This window comes from Scyliorhinus canicula, chromosome 6, assembly GCF_902713615.1.
Source record: "Scyliorhinus canicula chromosome 6, sScyCan1.1, whole genome shotgun sequence".
Lineage (NCBI taxonomy): Eukaryota > Metazoa > Chordata > Chondrichthyes > Carcharhiniformes > Scyliorhinidae > Scyliorhinus > Scyliorhinus canicula.
Genome location: NC_052151.1, coordinates 81,917,585 through 81,938,524, shown reverse-complemented (window position 1 = coordinate 81,938,524; position 20,940 = coordinate 81,917,585). Strand labels below are relative to the sequence as shown.

General features: G+C 47.9%; 1 protein-coding gene across 6 annotated transcripts in view; it reads right to left on the bottom strand.

Moving 5' to 3' along the window:
* Positions 1-15,273: 15,273 nt before the first annotated feature.
* The window catches only part of epha7 (eph receptor A7), a 307,453-nt gene continuing 301,786 nt past the window's right edge, over positions 15,274-20,940 (bottom strand). For 5 of the 6 annotated variants that reach the window (XM_038799579.1, XM_038799580.1, XM_038799582.1 and 2 more), the window contains 2 exons: positions 19,598-19,753; positions 17,469-17,583 (listed from right to left, as the gene is read on the bottom strand). In XM_038799579.1, the coding sequence (XP_038655507.1) occupies positions 17,469-17,583; positions 19,598-19,753 (271 nt within the window). Of the gene's footprint in view, positions 17,584-19,597; positions 19,754-20,940 lie in introns of all 6 variants that reach the window. The other variant, XM_038799578.1, reaches the window with a different exon arrangement.

Here is a 20,940-nt window from a genome sequence, read left to right as displayed (position 1 = left end):
TGTTCTAGACAGTTTACTATATCTTCGTTGCTTTTCTATCTCCCTTTCTGTGTGCCCCTGGTCAAAAAGCCCAGGATACTTTATGCTTAATTGACTCAGCTGGTCATGCCACCTTCAATACACATATAGAGATATTTGGTCAGGTACAATTCTGGGATCGGATAGAATGGATATTACCAAATTGGACTTTTTGCTTTACTTTCCTATAATGGGATATGTGCATTGCTTATTAGGCCAGCATTCAATGCCCGTCCCTAATTGCCCTTTGAAAAGTTGATTGTGAGCCACCTTATTGACCTGCTGTAGACCATGTGGTGAAGGTACAGCCACAGAAGAGCGGTTCAAGATTTTGACCCAGTGACAATGAAGGAATGGTGGTACAGTTTTGAGGAAGGATGCTCCGGCTTGGAGGGAAACTTGCAGGTGCTGGCATTCCCATGCTTTGGCTGCCCTTGTTCTTCAAGGTGGTAGAGCTTGTGGGTTTGGAAGATGCTGTCAAAAGAGCCTCAGTGAGTTGCTGCGGTGCATCTTGTACATCAGTCATTTTCAAACAAACGGTCCAACAGTGGCTCGTGGGCAAGTGTCGGGAGGGTCGCAGTGCCATACGTCACGGCATTCCTGATCGTGGGGCCATGCGTCGCGGCATTCCTGATCGTGGGGCCAATCGTTGGAAGTAGTGCCCAACGGCACGGCCGGCTTTTAAAAATGCTGCCCGCAACTGGCTTTCAGAATGCCGGCTGTTCCGCGCATGTGTCCCCCCTCAGCAGTGCACAGGCCCAGAGTCCCAGCTGGGGCAGACCTCCTCCTCCTGACATCAACGTGTTGTCGCAGCAGCAGGGTTTCTTTTTTAATTGCTGGAGTCTTTCTGCCTGGGCGGCAGAGAGAACGTCACACTGATGTCATGTGTTCTGGGTGTAAGCAAGATTCCTCCATTTTGCAGCTGCCAACAGTGCTGGTGTGAACTCCAGAGCCTCTGGTGAACAACCATAATAATCATAATAATCTTTATTGTCACAAGTAGGCTTGCATTAACACTGCAATGAAGTTACTGTGAAAAGCTCCGAGTCGCCACATTCCGCCGCCTGTTTGGGTACATTCAGAATGTCCAATTCACCTAACAGCACGTGTTTCAGGACTTGTGGGAGAAAACCAGAGCAACGGAAGGAAACACACGCACACACAGGAAAAAAATGCAGACTCCGCACAGACAGTGACCCAAGCCAGGAATCGAAACTGGGACTCTGCCGCTGTGAAGCAACAGTGCTACCCACTGTGCTACCGTGCTGCCCAACAAGAAGAAGCTAAAATCGGGAAAAAAGCAGCATACAGATGATTACTTGAGGTATGGGTTAATAATTGTGCCACTGCTAATCAGGGTCTGGATTCTCAGCACCCCGATGCCAAAATCGCTGCTGGCCCTGGGGCGGAGAATCCATTTCCCCGCGTGGAAGCAGGACTGGCGGTGGTTTCCTGATTCTCTGGGCCCCGAAAAGCGGCGTACACGGCGAGAACACCGCACCACGTATCACCTACCTGCGGCCATTACTGGTGGCCCACCCGCCATTCTCCGGCCCGGACCGGCCGAAGTCTCGACGGCATGGATCTAACATGGTCCTGCCAGTCGGGATACTAGCATGGTAGTAGCCGACTCAGTCCTCGGCCGCCCTGGTCAGGGGCGGGTTGATCAGAGGGCAGGGGCGGTCTTACACGTGGCCGGGCAATTTTTGGGTGGGCAGTCAGGTACGGGCGCAAGGCTGATCAAGAGACCTATGTTTAGGGTCCAGCTCCACGGTCTGAGTCTGTCATGGACCATGGCAAAAGCTGCCAGTTCCACGCTGGGTCCCTGCTAACCCCCTGCAGGGCTCGGAATATGTGGCCCTTTCACGCCAGTTTTTCTGGTGTGAAAGTCCACAGTTCTTGGCTGGGATTCTCCCCTACCCGGCGAGGCGTGGGGTCCTGGCGTGTTGGAGTGGCGTGAACCACTCCGGCGTCGGGCCGCCCCAAAGATGCAGACGTCTCCGCACCTTTTGGGGCCGAGTCCTCACATTGAGGGGCTAGGCCCGCGCTGGAGTGGTTCCCGCTCCACTGGCTGGCGTGAACGGCCTTTGGCGCCACGCCAGCCGGGGCCAAAAGGACTTCGCCGGCCGGCGGATGTCCGCGCATGCGCCAGAGCGTCAACAGCTGCTGACGTCATCCCGGCGCATGCGCTGGGGAGGGGGTCTCTTCCGCCTCTGCCATGGTAAGACCATGGCAAAGGTGGAAGAAAAAGAGTGCCCTCACGGCACAGGCACACCCGCCGATCGGTGGCCCCGATCGCAGGCCAGGCCACCGTGGGTGCACCCCCCGGGGTCAGATCGCCCCGCGCCCCCACCCAGGACCCGGCACCCGCCCACGCCGCCTGCTCCCGCCGGTAAGGTAGGTGGTTTATTCCACGCCGGCGGGAGAGGCATGACAGCGGCGGGACTTCGGACCATCGCGGGCCGGAGAATCACCGCGGGGGGCTCGCCGACCGGCGCAGCGCGATTCCCGCCCCCGCCGAATCTCAGGTGGCGGAGAATTCGGGACACGGCGGGGGCAGGATTGATGCCGGCCCCGGGCGATTCTCCGACCTGGCGGGGGGTCGGAGAATCCCCCCCCCTACAACGACATGGGGACATAATCCCAATAACAAATAATCATGTCCCAGGATTCAAAGGTTATGTGTGCTATATGCAGGGAAACATTGGCAAATGAAAGTTTAAAACCCTCAAAACTTCAAAGACATTTGAAGACTGGTGAGTTTGTTCAATGAATGCAGTGAGACCTTAAACCATCAGCTGAAGTCATTATTAGAAAGGTAACATTGAATAACAAAGCAAATGTGATCCTGAGGACCATGCAGGCTGATCTGTCACATTGAAGATTAGTGCAAATGGTGGTTCACGAAGTTCGGCCTGTATGGGTGCTAAAACTTTGAATATATTCACGAGGCGGCTGGATATAGCACTTGGGGAGAATGGAATCAAAGGCTATGGGGAAAAGGCAGGATTGAGCTATTGAGTTTGATGATCAGCCATGCTCGTGATGAATGGTGGAGCAGGCTCGAAGGGCCAAAAGGCCTCCTCCTGCTCCTATCTTCTATGTATCTATGCGAAGGGTGGCTGGTTGGTAAAAAGGTACCCAGGCAAAAAAGTTTGAAAAACACTGTTGTAGATGGTACAAACTTGCTAGTGTGTAGGGTTTGGAGGGAGTGAATGTTAAAGGTGATGGATCGGCGCCAATCAAACAAGTTGTTTTGTTCTGGATGGTGTTGAATTTCTTGAGTGTTGTTGGAGCCAAGTGGAGAGTTTTCAATAACACTCCTGATTTTGCCCCATAAATGGTGGACAGGCTTTGGAGAGTCAGAAACTGAGTTATGTGCTGCGGAATTCTCAGCCTCTGACCTGCTCTTGTAACCACAGTATTTATATGGTGAGTGCAGTTCACCTTCTGGTTTCTTTTTTAAATGTCTACTGATTGGGATTTTCAATTTTTTTTATAAAACATTTGCATCAAACAAACAAAAGCAGAAAGATGGCTATCAGTATCAATGTGTATCAGGTACAGCAAAAAACAATAGAACATAGCATCTGCGAACCTGGAACTGTAAGTGATTTTTATTAATTTTTATTACCTTTTCAAATTGTGAGGGGGGGGGGAACTGAAGTGACATTACAGTAAAGCTGTGACCTGATTGGCTGGTTGGGAAGCTACACTGAATTTAAATATTAAACATTGCTAAACTAATTAAACATAATTACTTATTACTTAATTATAATTTAGAAGGGTATCCAAGCCAGAGATCGGAGAGTACTGTATTTAGCTTTCACATTTATAGTAGAAATCCAGTGCTAGGAAACATATAGTGAACAGTAACTTTTAAAAAAACTTTTAAATTTAATTTACTAACTAATTGACGCAATGTCAATTAGAAGGGTGCAGTGCTCTGACTGTGAGATGTGGCAGGTCCGGGAGGCTTCCAGCGTCCCGGATGGCTACATCTGCAGAAAGTGCACCCAACTGGAGCTCCTCACAGACCGCATGGTTCGGTTGGAGCAGCAATTGGATGCACTTAGGAGCATGCAGGTGGCGGAAAGCATCATAGATAGCAGTTATATAAATGTGGTCACACCCAAGGTGCAGGCAGAGAAATGGGTGACCACCAGAAAGGCAGGCAGTCAGTGCAAAAATCCCCTGTGTTTGTCCCCCTCTCGAACAGGTATACCCCTTTGGATACTGTCAGGGGGGATAGCCTATCAGGGGAAAACAGCAGCAGCCAGAGCAGTGGCACCACGGCTGGCTCTGATGTGCAGAAGGGAGGGTCAAAGCGCAGAAGAGCGATAGTCTTGGGGACTCTACAGTCAGGAGCACAGATAGGCACTTCTGTGGATGTGAAAGAGACTCCAGGATGGTATGTTGCCTCCCTGGTACCAGGGTCCAGGATGTCTCCGAACGGGTAGCGGGCATCCTGAAGAGGGAGGGCAGACAGGCAGAGGTCATTGTACATATTGGTACTAACGACATAGGCAGGAAGGGGGATGAGGTCCTGCAGCAGGAGGTCAGAGAGCTAGGCAGAAATTTAAAAGACAGGACCTCTAGGGCTGTAATCTCAGGATTACTCCCTGTGCCATGTGCCAGTGAGGCTAGAAATAGGAAGATAGAGCAGCTAAACACGTGGCTAAACAGCTGGTGTAGGATGGAGGGTTTCCGTTATCTGGAGGTTGAGGGGTGACCTGATAGTGGTCTACAAAATTATGAGGGGCATAGACAGAGTGGATAGTTGGAGTCTTTTCCCCAGGGTAGAGGGGTCAATTACTAGGGGGCATAGTTTTAAGATGCAAGGGGCAAGGTTTAGAGTAGATGTACGAGGCAAGATTTTTGCACAGAGGGTAGTGGGTGCCTAGAACTCGCTGCCGGAGGAGGTGGTGGAAGCAGGGACGATAGTGACATTTAAGGGGCATTTTGACATGAATAGGTTGGGAATAGAGGGATACAGACCCAGGAAGCGTAGAAGATTGTAGTTTAGTTGGACAGCATGGTCGGCACGGGCTTGGAGGGCCGAAGGGCCTGTTCCTGTGCTGTACTTTTCTTTGTTCTTTGTTATAGAATATACAGTGCAGAAGGAGGCCATTTGGCCAATTGCGTCTGCACCGACCCACTTAAGCCCTCACTTCCACCCTATCCCCGTAACCCAATAACCCCATCTAACCTTTTTTTGACACTAAGGGCAATTTTAGCATGGCCAATCCACCTAACCTGCATGTATTTGGACTGTGGGAAGAAACCCACAGTTTTAGGATCAAGATACTTTGCACAAATCATGAATTCAACATTCAAGGGCAGCATGGTGGTGCAGTGGTAGCACTGCAGTCTCACGGCGCTGAGGTCCCAGGTTCGATCCCGACTCTGGGTCACTGTCTGTGTGGAGTTTGCACATTCTCCCCATGTTTGTGTGGGTTTTGCCCCCACAACCCAAAGATGTGCAGGCTATATGGATTGGCCACGCTAAATCGCCCCTTAATTGAGAAACAATGAATTGGGTACTCTAAATATTTTAAAAAATGAATTCAACATTCAACTTAACATAGAAATAAACTTATTAAACCAGGATAACCAGCTTGCAGGACATCACACCCGCATTATTCCCTTCAATTTGCAGCCAAATAAATTGACAATGTCAAAAAACAACATAAATATTAGAGAGCGAAGTCCTAGATAAAACTGAGATGCAAGGAAGTTATCAGGAGAAACAGTTGTCCACTGGGGCACAAAGAAAGAAGAAATCAAGGTTAAAGCAAGATCAAAGACAGTGAGCACTCTTCAGCATCTTCCAAGGATTTCAAAAATCGAAGCGTGAAACCTCATTGCTTTCAACATGCTGTCTCACCCAATCCCAGCAGCCAACCCTGGCTTCAGCAGGAAGGATGGCCCAGCGGGATCAGTCATCCCCAACCCCTCTCGACCGACATCAGTATCGGGACAGCATAGGACCAGGAGTCATAAGGCCAACCCCACCCCAGTTCTTGGAGATAGGCTTAAATGTTCTCCCTCGATCCATCAAGGGTGGTGCTCTCCGTTACAAGAACTTTGTTGTGCACCTCCAACGCCCCCATAAAAATACCATGAAACTCTTAAAATTGGACTTTGATGACCTGCATTGCAGAGTCAAGTCATTCTGATGGCTCAACATCATCGCCAGCAGTCATCACCCATCAGAACACACCCCATCGTTAGGGCGGGAAATCTCCCAAATACAGCTGTGCCAAAATGAGAAGCCCCACCCAACCACTTCCAGTTGTTGAGAATCAATGAGGACTTCAACATATTGTTTCGGCTCTATAGCGCTAAAATATTGACCAACAAATCTCGGGATATAGTAAACACTATGGACGGGATTCTCCGGGAATCGGCAGGGCGGGCCGAAACGGCGCAGTGGAGTGGCGGGAACCACTCCGGCATCGGGCTGACCCAAAGGTGCGGAATCATCTGCACCTTCAGGGGCTAGGCCACCACTGGAGTGGTTTGCGCCCCACCAGCCGGCGTGGAAGGCCTTTGGCACCGCGGCAGCCAGGGCCGAAGGGTCTCCACCAGCCGGAGCGAGAGCGTCAGCGGCTGCTGACGTCATCGGCGCTCATGCGCAGGGGGAAGCTCACCTTCACACCGGCCATCGCAGAGGCTTACATGGCCGGCGCGTAGGAATAGAGTACCCCCACAGGGGCCAGAGAATTACCAGGGGGGGCGGTTGCGAGGCGGCCGCCAACCGGCACGGTGCGATTCACACCCCTGCCAAATCTCCGGCGCCAGGATTCATGCCACCACCCCCCACCCACCTCCCCCCCCCCCCCCCCCCCCCCCCCCCCCCCCGGCGATTCTCCAAGGCAGGGGGGTCGGAGAATCGCGCCCTATGTATGCCAAGAAAAGACATAAAATAAATGAGCAAACAGATTATTAAAAATAGGTTAAAAGATGAGCTGTGCGGGAACTCATGAAAACTCAGCCACACCCGCATCATGTGCCCCCCCCCCCCCCACCCCGTCACTTACTGGTTAAGAGAACCCCCGAGGAAATTGATAGAGGGAGAATTGGTAATGATAATGGAATTGAATGTCAAGGATTGCTGGTTAGATTTTCTATTGTTGGTGATGGTCATTGTTTGGCATTTGGGTGGATGAATATTATCCTGAATGTTATCCAGGTCTCGTTGTACATAGATGCAGGCTGCTTCAGTTATTTGAGGAGTCATGAATGGTGGTGAACATTGTGCAAGCATCAGCAAACATCCCCACTTCTGAAAATGAAAAAATGAGATGACAATCACTTGTTGTCACAAATAGGCTTCAAATGAAGTTTCTGTGAAAAGCCCCTAGTCTCCACATTCCGGCGCCCGTTCGGGGAGGCTGGTATGGGAATTGAACCGTGCTGCTGGCCTGCCTTGGTCTGCTTTAAAAGCTAGCTCTTTAGCCTTCTGACTTTTTAATTAGAATAATCTTTATTACTGTCACAAGGAGGCTTACATTAATATTGCAATGAAGTTACTGTGAAAATTCCCCGAGGCGCCACATACCGGCACCTGTTCGGGTACATTGAGGGAAAATTCAGAATGTCCAACTCACATAAAAAGTACGTCATTTAGGACTTGTGGGAGGAAACCAGAGCACCTGGACGAAATCCATGCAGACACGGGGAGAATGTGCAGACTCCGCGCAGACAGTGACCCAAGAGGGAATCGAACCTGGGACCCTGGGGCTGTGAAGCAACAGTGCTAACCACTGTGCCACCGTGAAGGAGAGAAGGTCATTAATGAACCAACAGAAGATTGTTGGACCTAGGACACTACCCTGACGAACTTCTGCAGTGATGTCCAGGGAATTAAATAATTAACCTCCAACAACCACTACCATCTTCCGTATGTAACAGGTGGAGGAAGTGAATATTTAAGGTGTTGTGGATCGGAGCCAGTCAAATGGGCTCTTTTGTCTTGGATGATGTTGAATTTCTTTTGTCCTGAGTATGTCAGTTGTGAACATTGTCACAGAGATTGTAAAACTAAGCTCACAGTGACGGAATGGGAGAGATGGTGGTATCATGGCAATGTCACTGGACTAAACCAGGCTAATGCTCTGGGGTCATGGGTTCAAACCCCACCATATGATTTAGTGGAAATTAAATGAAAGCAATAAAATCAAAAATTGAAAGCTTCTCTCAGTAATGATAACTATGGGGCGGCATGTGGCGCAGTGGTTAGCACTGGGACTGCGGTGCTGAGGACCCGGTTTCAAATCCCAGCCCTGGGTCACTGTCCGTGTGGAGTTTGCACATTCTCCCCATATCTGCCTGGTCTTCACCCCCACAGCCCAAAGATGTGCAGGTTATGTGGATCGGCCTCGCTAAATTGCCCCTTAATTAGGAAAAAAAAAGAATTGGGTACTCCAAATTTATAAAAATTTATCAAACCATTGTCGATTGTCGTAAAATAAAATCTGGTTCAATAATGTCCTTTAGGGAAGAAAATCTGCCGCCCTTACCTGGCCTGGTCTGTCTCCGGAGCCACAGAAATGTTGTTGACTCTTCACTGCCCTCTGAAAGGCCCACCAAGGCACTCAGTTCAAGGGCAATTAGAGATGGCCAACAAATCCTGACCCAGCTAGTGATGCCCAAATCCCATGACAAGAACACATTCAAAGCACATTCCTATGTTGCAGATATAACCTTTGTAATATTTGAAGATGGAATCAAAAAAGTGAATTTGCATAGCCTGTTACGTTCTGTTCAATTGAGCAGTCACCTCATGCAATGGCTATGTGTATCTCTGTTGCTGATAGGAATCAGCTGTCACACTGCATCTACATTAAAAGCAGCTTTCATAGATTAAATTTGATGAAAGTTGGTTTTATTACCATCATGGATTTCTGCTGATAAACTAAGAGGAAATGACTCTTAGCACCACAATCCTAATTAAGATGACTTTATTTATAATGACTTATTGCTCAGGCGTAAAATAAATTGGGTAGCTGGAACCCAATGGCTATTTGCAAAACATCTATTCAAGATGTTAGGTCCAATCATATTTAAGCAATAAGTTTTTTTAGAAAATGGTTTGAGTTACATTTTTCAAAGCAGAGTCTGTAGGCTCGCAGAAAATCTCATCAGATTGAAGTCAGCAATTCAATAGGAATTAATGGAAATCAATACAAATCACATTTTCATTAGTAGTTTACAAACTTGTCCGTCCTCAACATCATGATATAAATTAGGACTCTTTCAAAGCTTCATGTAAATAAAATGAAGTAAAAAGTTCAGATCGGCTAATGTTGGCAGCAGCAACATCTTGGCTAGAATTATTGTCTCATTATCATTCTATCAGTGAAGAATCTGTCACACGAGAAGATACTATAAGCAGTACCGTCCTCCTGTTTGTTTTTACTCGGAATGCAGTAGGAGCCAACTTCAGGTACTATGGCTGCAGGTTACTGCCCATTAGCAGCCTGACCTTAATGCCCTGGCAGCATGTGGCACAGTGACAGAACTGATGGACCTTTCAAGCCTGTCACTTGAGCTGATCAAGATACTGGGTGGTTGGTGCTGAGTTTGGCTGGAATAGGAGATTGATGCCTTGACACATTAAACAGATAGCAAAGGGAATACTTTCGACAACAAAAATAATGATCTCGGACAGAATGAGGGTACAATCACTGCAAGTAAAACAAAAAAAGAGATGGATAACATTGATAATGATGGCTACCAATGTTATTTAATGTAGGTGCAGAATTTAACATAATACAAAATTATGACATAATTGCAATTTTCATCAAATAGTAAGGCTCTACTGTGCCAACTGGAAATCTGTTGGAAAAGGCAGGAACAATAAAGGTTATAAAATGCTTTGAAATTCTTTAGTCAAGTTTTATTATCTAAAGATGAAGTGGTGGTGGCAATCACTCCTCAAGAAGATGCCCCTGAATTTTCTTCGCAATTTTTAACAAAATAACATACCAGCAAAAACAAGAGAGAGGAAAAGCAATGTCACATTTTGCTAAAACCATTGCATCCTCCACAATCCTGTGAATGTCCTCAGGGTAAAGCATCAAAAGCACACGCACACTGGTTTGAAGATGACACGCATTTGTTCTGGATGTGTGGATATAGATTATTTTTTTTTGCACCTTTGTAGTGGTTTATTTGCCTGTCAGCATTATTTTCAAACATGCAATCATGTCACGTATGCCCTGGTACAAGTAGCCTTGTGTGCTGCATCCTTAGAGTAATGGAACAAACTGCATCCCTGATGTGATGCCTGCTGTTTGCTTCTGCGCCAAACTCCACCCCCTCAAGCTGAATCCTGCAGGATATTTTCTGAAATAAAGCTATCACTTTCTGACAGGCCGTGGCGGCCTTTGGGACTGGTTATTTTGTTGGAGAATGGTGCAAAACAGTAATGCCATTAAAATAAAATAAAACACAAGTGCTGGAAAAAAACTGAAATTCATTTGTACTTTCAGGAAATGAATGTGTCCAGTTTCACTAATGGATTTTTGAAAAAAACCTGTAATTGTGTTAGCGCTGTGACTAGTGTTTCCCTACATAACAACAGCCAACATCGTGGCGACTGCACTGCAAACTCATTCATCATCAGTGAAGTGCATTGAACTGTTTCTGAGGCCCTTTATTTCTTTCTTCCTTTATTTTTTGTGTTTCTTGACAGGCTTCAACATCTGTAAGGTTGGTGTAGTCATTGTGTTGAGCCTATGTGCTTCTTTTACTTTCGGCTAAAATCTGCTCAATGACGTTAAAGTAAATTCCATTTTCTTTACTCAGTCTCATTTCCCTCTCCCTCCTTTAAAAAGGTAAACAAGCCACAGACCTATACCTCACAGTATCATGTTTAAGGCTTGTTTAGTCCTAAGCATTGAATTTTTATTTCCTTTTAGTAATTCTCACTCCAGAAAACAGTGTCCACATGAATAGAAGCATCCACAATGGGTGCAAATACTTATTGTCCATCTCAGGCAAGTAACATTGCAGATTGCCACGGATAATCTGCTTTGAATGAAGTGAAATCTTTGTATTAGTTTGAAGTAGATTATAAACTGTGACATTCCCCGAACCTGCTCATCTGGCTTTAATGCACACCTTCGACCCTCGAAACCAACCGCCTTACTAAAAAAAAGCCCTGTGAATACACTCCATTTTAAAACACAACGTTTAAATTCGACAGAATCTATTTTGTGCCTTCATACTGTGGATCTGAGTATTGCTCCAGCAATTTTAGCACAAAGACAGGAAGCCAACTTACTCCGGTGCATAACATGCTGCGATTTTGTGCCCATGTTCACCGCGAGTGCAAACGGTGATGTAGGTGCAAATGCGAGACTTGGAAAACAAGAATCTCGTCAGGGAGATTTTGAGCTGGATTTTCTGTTTGGGAGACTAAGGACGCGATTCTCCGCTCCTCACACCGGGTGGGAGAATCGCGGGAGGGCTGGGCGACTGACGACAAGCCCCCCTGGCGCCCCCCGCGATTCTCCCACCCCCCGCTCGGAAGAATTGGCGCTCGCCGTTTTTCACGGCAACCGGCGATTCTCCAACCCGGATGGGCCGAGCGACCTGCCGTTCGCCACCGGTTCACGACAGCGGCATCCACACCTGGTTGCTGCCGTCATGAACATGGCGGCAAATGCTGGTTTGACGCTTGTCGGGGGCGGAGAGGGGAGTGAGCACCACGGCCGTGCTCGGGAGGGGACTGGCCCGCGATCGGTGCCCACCGATCATCGGGCCGGCATCTCAAGAGGACGCACTCTTTCCCCTCCACCGCCCCGCAAGATCAAGCCGCCACGTCTTGCGGGGGGGTGGAGGGTAAGGCGGCAACCGGGCATGCGTGGGTTGGCGCCGGCCAACCTGTGCATGCGCGGCTGAAGTCATTAGGCGCGCCGGCTGCGTCATTCTCGGCGCGCCGGGCCTTGACGCCAGCGACAAGGCCCGGCGGCCGAGAATAATGGAGCGCCGCTCCTAGCCCACCGGGTGAATAAGGTGAGAGGAGCGGCCTCCGAGGCCATCGTGAAACTCGTCCGAGTTCACAACGGCCTTCTCGATTTTCCATGGGAGCGGAGAATTCTGCCCTAAGTCCCCACGCTGGTGATTCCCTGATCCGGGAGGGGGGGGGGGGGGTGCTCGCAGCCAGGCAGCGTAGGGCTTACAGCCCTAGCTGCCGATACGGCCTTGAGCATTGCTGGGCAACTGCATGTGCATGGCGATGGCTTGCAGTGGCCGCCGTGCTTCATGGCGGACGCAGCCCATGAACCTGGACCGCAAAAATAGTTCCCCCCTTTGGCCACGCGTGCATCCCGGACCGCCCCACCAAAGTGCCCCCAGCACCGGTAAAGCCCCCACTGCCCGTGGAGTGGCCCTCCCCCAACTGTGGCGGCGCTGGGCTGGGTCTGCAGCTGACATGCTGAGTTCCCGACGGGTAAGATCACACGTGCCCGCCATCGAGAATTCAGCCGGTCGGGGACGGAGCACCGCAGGGCGAGCCTCAGGCCATGTAAGGAGGGCGTGGATACAGTGTGTGGCGTGTTCCTAGAGTGTGCCACTTTTCAGGGGGCAGAGTATCGCAAAAGTGGCGCCGCCCCGATTCTGTCATCATCGGGGATTCTCCGCCCCCTCAATTTCGGCGTCGGGGATCGGAGAATACAGGCCCTCATTTTTTGATTTTCCCCAAACACCGCCGGTAACGTAATGGGGTTCCCTCGCAGGGAGCTCAATTCAATGCATTTGATATAACGGTGGTGATTTTGAGATAGTGTTAGCCATCAGCATAAACGGCCACATGGACCCAAACAATTGTGAGTCAGGAACTGAGATGCTTGCCGGTGCAATTTCTACTGGGATTTTTCCATCTGGGGGACTAAGTGCCCACACTGGCGGGAGAACCGGCGGCAACCACTCCGGCGTCAACAGCCCCCTAAGGTGCGGAATTCTCCGCACTTTCGGGGGCTAGGTGGGTGCTGGAGGGGTTGACGCTGCTCCAGCAGGCGCCGAAGGGACGGCGTGAGTTCGCGCATGCGCCAAAGGGCCACCGTGATCTAACCGCCGGCGTGGTTCCGTGATGCTCAGACGGGCCACGCGTATTTTGGCGCATGTGTGGGGGGGATTCTCTTCTCTGCGCCGGCTGTGGCGGAGCCCAACAGGGGCCGACGTGGAAGAAAGGAGTGCCCCCACGCATCAAGCCCGCCCGCAGATCGGTGGGCCTCGATCGCGGGCCAAGTCACCGTGGGGGCCCCCCCTGCCGTCAGATCCCCCAGCACTCCCTCGAGGACCGCCCCACTGACTTACCTGCAGGTCCCGCTGGTAGGTGAGTTGAGTGATTCACGCCGGCGAGACTGGCCAAAAATGGATGGCCACTCGGCCCATCGGGGCCCAGAGAATCGCCAGAGGCGGCCCCTGACTGGTGTGGCGTTAATCCCACCCCTGCCCGAGAAACGGCACCGGAGACCCCCAGCGGGGGGTCGGGGGGGGGGGGTCGGAGAATCCCGCCCTTAGTTTCCTCATTTTTCATGCCCCTCACTCATAATGTAATGATATTCCTGCCCTTTATTTCAATACAATTGAATAAATTTACATTTCATCAGTTGGCTTCTATTTGATTTTGGTGCAAGAAATTCTGGAGAGAAAACGCGGCGGTTTAGCTGGAGAGCTACACGGCGGTTTTGTCGCCTTAGCCAGAACTCTGAGGGGAATATCCGACCAAATCAGCCTGCTTCATTGTCATATTGTAATCCCACATTTGGACTGCCCCCAACTTACAATTGCTTTTTAAAAATGGGATATAAGTGAAGGGAACCCATTGGAGCACACAGGTAAGTATAGCTCCTGGAGGGCGAGGGACATGCCTAGGCTGTACCAGGAGAATGCCAGGGGGGTGCCTGTGGTTGGGGGGGTAGGAGCGTTCCCCGTGTCTGTGGGGGTGGGAGGAGTCCTTATATCTGTTGGTGGGGGCGGGGGGATCTCTGTGTGCATGTGGGGCGGGGGAGCGGAGGGGGGGTCCTGTGACCATTTTGAAGGGTGCCCCAATCTGGGGATTCCCGGCTGCGGGTTTTTTCCCACCCTGCCAACATGGCAGCGTGGATCACATTTTCTGAACAGAGCAGGATTATCAGGAGAGAAAATCCGGCCCTGCAGCTTCTGAGGAGCTGCACGATGGTGTTGCAAATAAAAGCTGGGAGACCCTGCTCCCAGGATCTAGCCGGCTCGCAATACCTCCCGAGATCCAACGCGATCTCGTGAGACGGTGTAATGTAAATCCCGCCTTATGGGCCGGGTCACTTTTTGGCAAATCTGCATATTAGAGCAAGACAGCTAGTCTCACTCTAATATGCAGTTTCCCGAGGTTCCTGGATTAATCCCATTTGCCTCGGAGACCTTGGGTGAGTGTGGTTCAGCAACGGTCCCCACAAACGGGGACCAGATGGAACTGCACTTGTGGGGGTCACCCAGGGGATTGGAGGCCCCCAGTTGCATGCCTGTTGGGCAGGGTGGTGCCCTGGTATTGCTGTTGTCACCTGGGCACTCTGGCAGTGCCACCTGAGTGCCAGCGTGGTTCTACCCAGGTAGCATTGCCAGTTGGCATAGGCACTACCAAGGTGCTAGGTTGGCACTGCCGAACTGGAATATTTTGCACATGTGGGATTTAGCTGCAGGGGACTGGGGTGGACCCTCCCATAGTGCGTTTGGAGGAAGGGGTTCAGATCGCTTTGAGGGGCCTCGGATATCAGGACACCCTTTAAAAATTACGCCTGACCTCTCGCTACACTAGGGAGTTACGGTGAGCGGAGCCCCCCACGGTACAACATAACAGGGCCGTGTTCCCCTCTGAGCCCCTTATACAAGGCAATTGAATTGTATAATCATGTATTTCTCAGTGCTGCAAGCTCCGAATAACGCACTCGCGATGGGACTTTGTTCCCATTTAGTTGAATCAAACCCATTGGATCATAATCACAGTGCCGTTTGTGAAAGCTTGCGATGCACAAATTAGCTGCTGCATTTCCTCCATGCCCATGCTTCAAAAACAAAAGCAATTTGTGGAGTCCTGAATTCATGAAAGACTCGATATAAATATGAATCTTTCTTTTTTTTCCTTTTGGTCCGATAGTTTATTCAATGGTGGCAGCACATTATAACCTGGACTGTAGAAAGTCAAACAAGCTAAAATAAAAGTGCATAAGGTGAACCAAAATCAAACCACTGGATATCATAGAAGCACTTTTCAAAAAATATATTTACAGTCTTTTACAAAGAATTGAAAAATAAGATCGTCAAAATAACCACGGAAAATAATCTAATGAAATATTTATACAGATTCCGAATTCGCAGGATACAGCAAATTCTGGTGAGAATATTTCTTGAAATGATACTGCTCCCTGGCGTTCCGCGGGTTTCAACCAGTCTTTCCCCATAACTCCAGCAGGATAATGGTGTAACCTCCAAAGTAAACAGTGGATATGGTCTTCCACCTACTTCATTTCTTTGGGGTACTGCTAGTCTCCTCCTGGTATTCCACAATACGCCCGATGACCCCCTGTTGAATTTTAAGGTCACTGTTTCCGAATGAAACAAAAATAAATAATAGGATGCATAAACACCCCCCCCTGCCCAAAAGAGAAAAATCAATTGTAAAAACACTGTACATGATCTGATAAGGTCAGAAAAATGGCATCTCTTCAGAATTTTTCTTTTTAGATAATGTTCGCTAATCTACAACCTTCTTTGGTCCTAAATGTGATTTTCCTCTTAAATAATTATGTACAACTGAAAATAAATGAATAGTCTGTGATTCTCTGTCAGTGAAATAGAAAAATATAGTGCATTTTCAATGTGTACTGAGTTCACTACAGACAGACCTGTGTAAAAAAATGACAGTATAAATAAATTACAACTTTTACACAGAAGCGTCACATCCCACAATGCGAGAAGATGAGAGTAGAATTCCAATCTGAGCCGTGGGATCTCTCATAAGACAATCAAAATCAACTTAATTAACTCCATTCTTTGGAATCCTCTGACAGTGCTGACCAGGTTGCCGCCATTTCTGCTATAGCAATGCAGATGAGGAAAATCCAACAAATAGAGAATGGGTCAGCTTATACCAATTACGGAATGCTGGATGTGAACTTTGCCCATGTTCCTCGGAGAAGAGATTTTGTTCAGAGTTCAATAAACTTGATCGCTTGAACCACTCTTTAGATCTTTCTGTGGATTCGCAGGCTGAAGTCTATGGAACTTTTGGATAGGCCCAAATTTATTCCATGCTCTGTCCCACCATAACTCAATCAAAACATAATGACCTAATATCAAACACCATTGTTTCCTCAGTGCCTTTGTTAAAATGTTATGTTTTACATTTCATGTTTCTGTCTGGTCTAAGGCTGGACAAATCAGGTTAGTATAGAAGAGATGCCTGCGTTTACCATTCAGTTGACAATTAACTGCAGTTTCTTGCTGTGTTTGCTTTGCTCCTAACTTTATTGTTGAAATGTTTCCATCATCTATATATTCACTAAGGTGCCATGCTATAGCATGAGGCCTGAACTCGTTATATTGCCCAGAAAGGAAAATCTGACTCAAAGAATATAACTTTTTTTTTCCATAATTCAGCCTCGATATGTTTAGATTTTTGTTGAATAACATTTTAAAGGACAACTCAAGTCTTCGGAACTGGCAAATGTCTTCTTGAAGAATATGGGAATGGTTTCACCGATCCCAAGTAATATTTGGAAGTTCTTGAGGACACTAATATGTACCAAAAATGTAAAGCATATTACATTTAAACTAAAATGGCCATTGCCTATATGTTGTATAAGTGGCATAGCAGTTTAAAATCATCAAATAGATAAAGTAAATCGGATAGATAGAGATGGGTCAATGATTAATTAACAACCTAGGGCAGAGATAACCATCTTTGGCTTCTACCCAATATTGCAGGTCAGTAATGAAGAATGTCAGTGAGAAGATAGCTGAATGAACACCATTCAGCAAGTACAAATCTCAAAAACAATTTAATTGATTAACCAGAACATGGTGGGTGCCTTTGACAAATATAGTCTATGTAAATTGATATGTACACTTTTAAAAAGCCCAGTAGACAAAAAGGAGGTTAGAACGCGCAATGTTTTTCTTTTGTTTTGCTTTTGTGTAAAGTTCTAAATGTTGCAGGTAGTAGTTTCTTCATAATGTGTGTGTTCCAGCCACTCTCATTGTGTAGTGTTATACATCCTTTGTGTCCTTTAGGTGGCTTAGAGGAACATTGGCACACATCTTCCCTTGAATCTCTGATCCATAACAGGAAGGAATTTAGAAGAATGTTGGTACTGACAGTACATAGCAGCAGATGGTGTTTTTTTCTCTCCAAATTTTAGGACAGTCTTTTCCCTTTGCATGAAGGGAGAAACGATCTATTACACCTGGATTCCGGTGCCATGCAAGTGCAGCATCTGAGCTCTCATAGTCTGAATGCTGCTCATGATTTTCTTCTGGTGGCCAACTAATGTAATCCCCAAACTCAGCACATCCCTGTATAACAGAAAGGCATAGTGATTAAAAATACACGATTAACTCAATACAGTAAGTTAAAACTACATTTGCGAAACGCCTGTAATATTCAAGGCCACAGGAAAGTAGGAATGAGAAGGGTTCATTCATTGAATCAAGCTAGTTAAGCCAATTGGATACTCTCTCAGGTGCTTACTGGTAATTTTTATTAAAATCTTCCTCCTGTGGTCACAGTTGTGCCAATTAAAAAATCCTCTAGTGTCTACTGACTTAGCTATCTCCTCCAGAAAATTTTCAACACTTAGTGACAGATCTATGAAGAAGTTACTCCTTCAGTTGCAATTAGCTCATGACTTAATTTTGGCTGATAATGATGCACAACAGCCTCTGTATTTTCATTCTCCCTAAGACCTTCATTAACTTTATTGATTCCTTTTCCTACTTTACACTCTCGCCACAATCTATTCTTTATCAATAAGAGCACGTTTACTATTTGAATTTATCTCTGGAGTAATTAGTTTGCCATTACAACAGTCACTTTGGATTCGCACAGTATGGCCAAGTGTTTTATTAGCTGTTAATTCCATCAGTTTGCACTCATATTTGCCATTGTTACCACTGATGTGCATTGCCTTGCATTTCTTAATATTGACTACATCTTGCCTCTCACTTTTAAGTAGACATGTGCCTGTAGGTCCCTTTGAATTTAACCTCTTTACTCTGCTCATCCTGATTTCCCAGACAAACTGGTAATATCTCTATAACCAGAAGATTTTAATTACAATGCTCTCACTGAGGTCACTCATACATATTAGGAACAGCAGCGATCATCAACGGTCAATCCCTGCGGTGCTCCAAAGGGCACAGTTGTTCAATCAGAAGTGCTGCTATTAATAACTACTCCTATTTTCCATTATGCCCACATTTCATTATCAAATTTACAACAGCCTCGCTTGTATTGGCGCCATATGATTCTTCAGTAGGAAATACTTGTTGAAAGTCAAAAGGAGCGATTTTGAGCCTGTGTTAGCCGTCATTGAGAGCGGCGGCGCGGGTGAAAAATCCGGCGAGAATCAAAGGCGAGATTCTCTCCGGCGAGATTGCAATTTCCAATTTTCCAGACCCCTCACTGGCGGTGTGATGAGAAATCTACCACAGAAGGCAGGGAACCTCATTTTAACACATGATAATATCATTAATGAGCCCTCCCGCCGGGTCTTCCCTCCTTCAATGAATATTCCTCAGTCGTTGATGTGGCTATTTACAACAGCTCTATAAAAATTTTGATGATTTTTTATACTCCATAATTAAACTTGGCTTCTCTTGTTTTTTTTTACAGTAAGCATTTTGTATATTATTACTAATTTATATTTCTGCACATTTACATGACAATTGCGACGTTGAACATTTGTGGGAAAAATATAACAAACAACGTAGGAGAAACATCTGCAGGAATTCATTGCAAAGTACATGTCAAAGTTCAACCTTTACCCAGCTGACAGTCCCATCCTTTGTTTAAAAGGACAGTTGTACTATTGTAAAGGGCACCATTTTTATTTTTGTTGATGAGCTTTCTTTTTAATTAGATTTAAATCGCAAGGTACAAAATTTAAAACAAAATAAACAAATTATAGCCAAAATCAAATCACTTTTTATTACATGGGATTCTTAAGTGTTAGGGGGCTGCCCACAGCAATCCCATCTTTATCTCTTCAAAATGAGAAAATCAATAACCTTGCCTAATATCAACGGATTAGATCCTTTAATAATTGGTACAGTTTATTGTGAGTAATTAAAACAAATACTGTTCTCATCACAAGACATTTCAGGATTTTTGAGCATACATCTGCCTATTTTTATTGAAAGCCAGTGATCTTGCTGTGGCCGCAAATAATGTGGGGTATTTTCAAATTGATTGCTGGACGAAAACTAATTGGTTTAATTTCCATTCCTTTGTAGGACCACAAAAGCGATAGTTTGTCATAAACACCTGTCCCCTTCAGCTTGAATTTTGTTTTCTAAGTATTGAACTCACTCAATGGTCATTCTGGCGACAGACTCCAGTGTGCTATACCCTGCAGCTGTGAAGTTATCCTTGTACCGTTCCATCTTGATGGCCTCCAGCCAGTCACCTACACAGCGGAAGGATGTGAAGTCTGGAGTGTTTTGATCTAGAAGAGCATTGATTGGTCTAGAGGGTTGAGGGGAAATAATAATCATGAAAACAGCTAAAACACAAGCATTAATGCATTTATAAAGTAGTTAGAATCATAGAAAGGTTACAGTACTGAAGGAGGCCATTTAGCCCATCTTGTCCGTGTCAGCCTGAGGACACCAAAGTTCTCTTTCTATTCCCACCTTCCTGCACCTGGTCCATAGCCCTGTAGGTGCAGGTCCAGGTACTCTTTAAAATAACTCAGGGTATCTGCCTTCACCACCAATTCGGGTAGTGAGTTCCAGACACTCACTACCCTCTCTGTAAAAAGGTTCTTCCTCATGTCCCAGTGCACCTTCTGCCACTTATATAGGGCGAAATTCTCCGACCCCCAGCAGGGTCAGAGAATCGCCTGGGGGCGCCTAAAATCCTGCCCCCGCCGTGGCAGAGATTCTCCGCCACCCGGGAAGTGGCGGGGGCAGGAATCTCGTCACTCCGATCGGAGAGGCCCCTGCGGCGATTCTCCGGCCCGGATGGGCCCAAGTCCCGCCGCTGGGAGGCCTCTCCCGCCGCCGAGGTTTAAACCACCTCTGGAACGGCGGGCTCAGCGGCGTGAGCAGGCCCCCGGGGTCCTGGGGGGGGCGGGGGGCGATCGAACCCCGGGGGGTGCCCCCACGGTGGCCTGGCCCGCGATCGGGGCCCCCCCCCCCTCAGAGTCCGGGCCAGTGCCCTGGCTGCACTAGTTTCTTCTGCGTCCGCCATGGCGGAGGCCGTGGCAGAAGCGGAAGAGAACCCCACATCGCGCATGCGCCGGCAGTGACGTCAGCGGCCAGCTGCCGCTGACGTCGGCGCATGCGCGGACCGGCGAAAGCCTTTCGGCCAGCCCCGCTTCCGGGGGCGCTGGTTTTTTGCGCCGGTCTTCTGGTGGCAACCGCTCCGGCGCAGGGCTGGCCCCCAAAGGTGGGGAGAATTCCCCACCTTTGGGGGCCAGCCCCGCGCCGGGCCTTTGGGGAGGCGCGACCCCTGAGAGGTTGGCGCCACTCCCCTACTCCGGGACCCTCCGTCGCGCCGGGTAGGGGAGAATGCCGCCCCTTGAATCTATGTCTCCTGGTTCCAGAATTCTCCGTCAAGGGAAACAATTTTATCCTGTCCCTCTATCTCTTCCCCTCATAATTTTGTAGACCTCAATCAAGTCACCCCTCAGCCTTCTTTGTTCTGAGGAA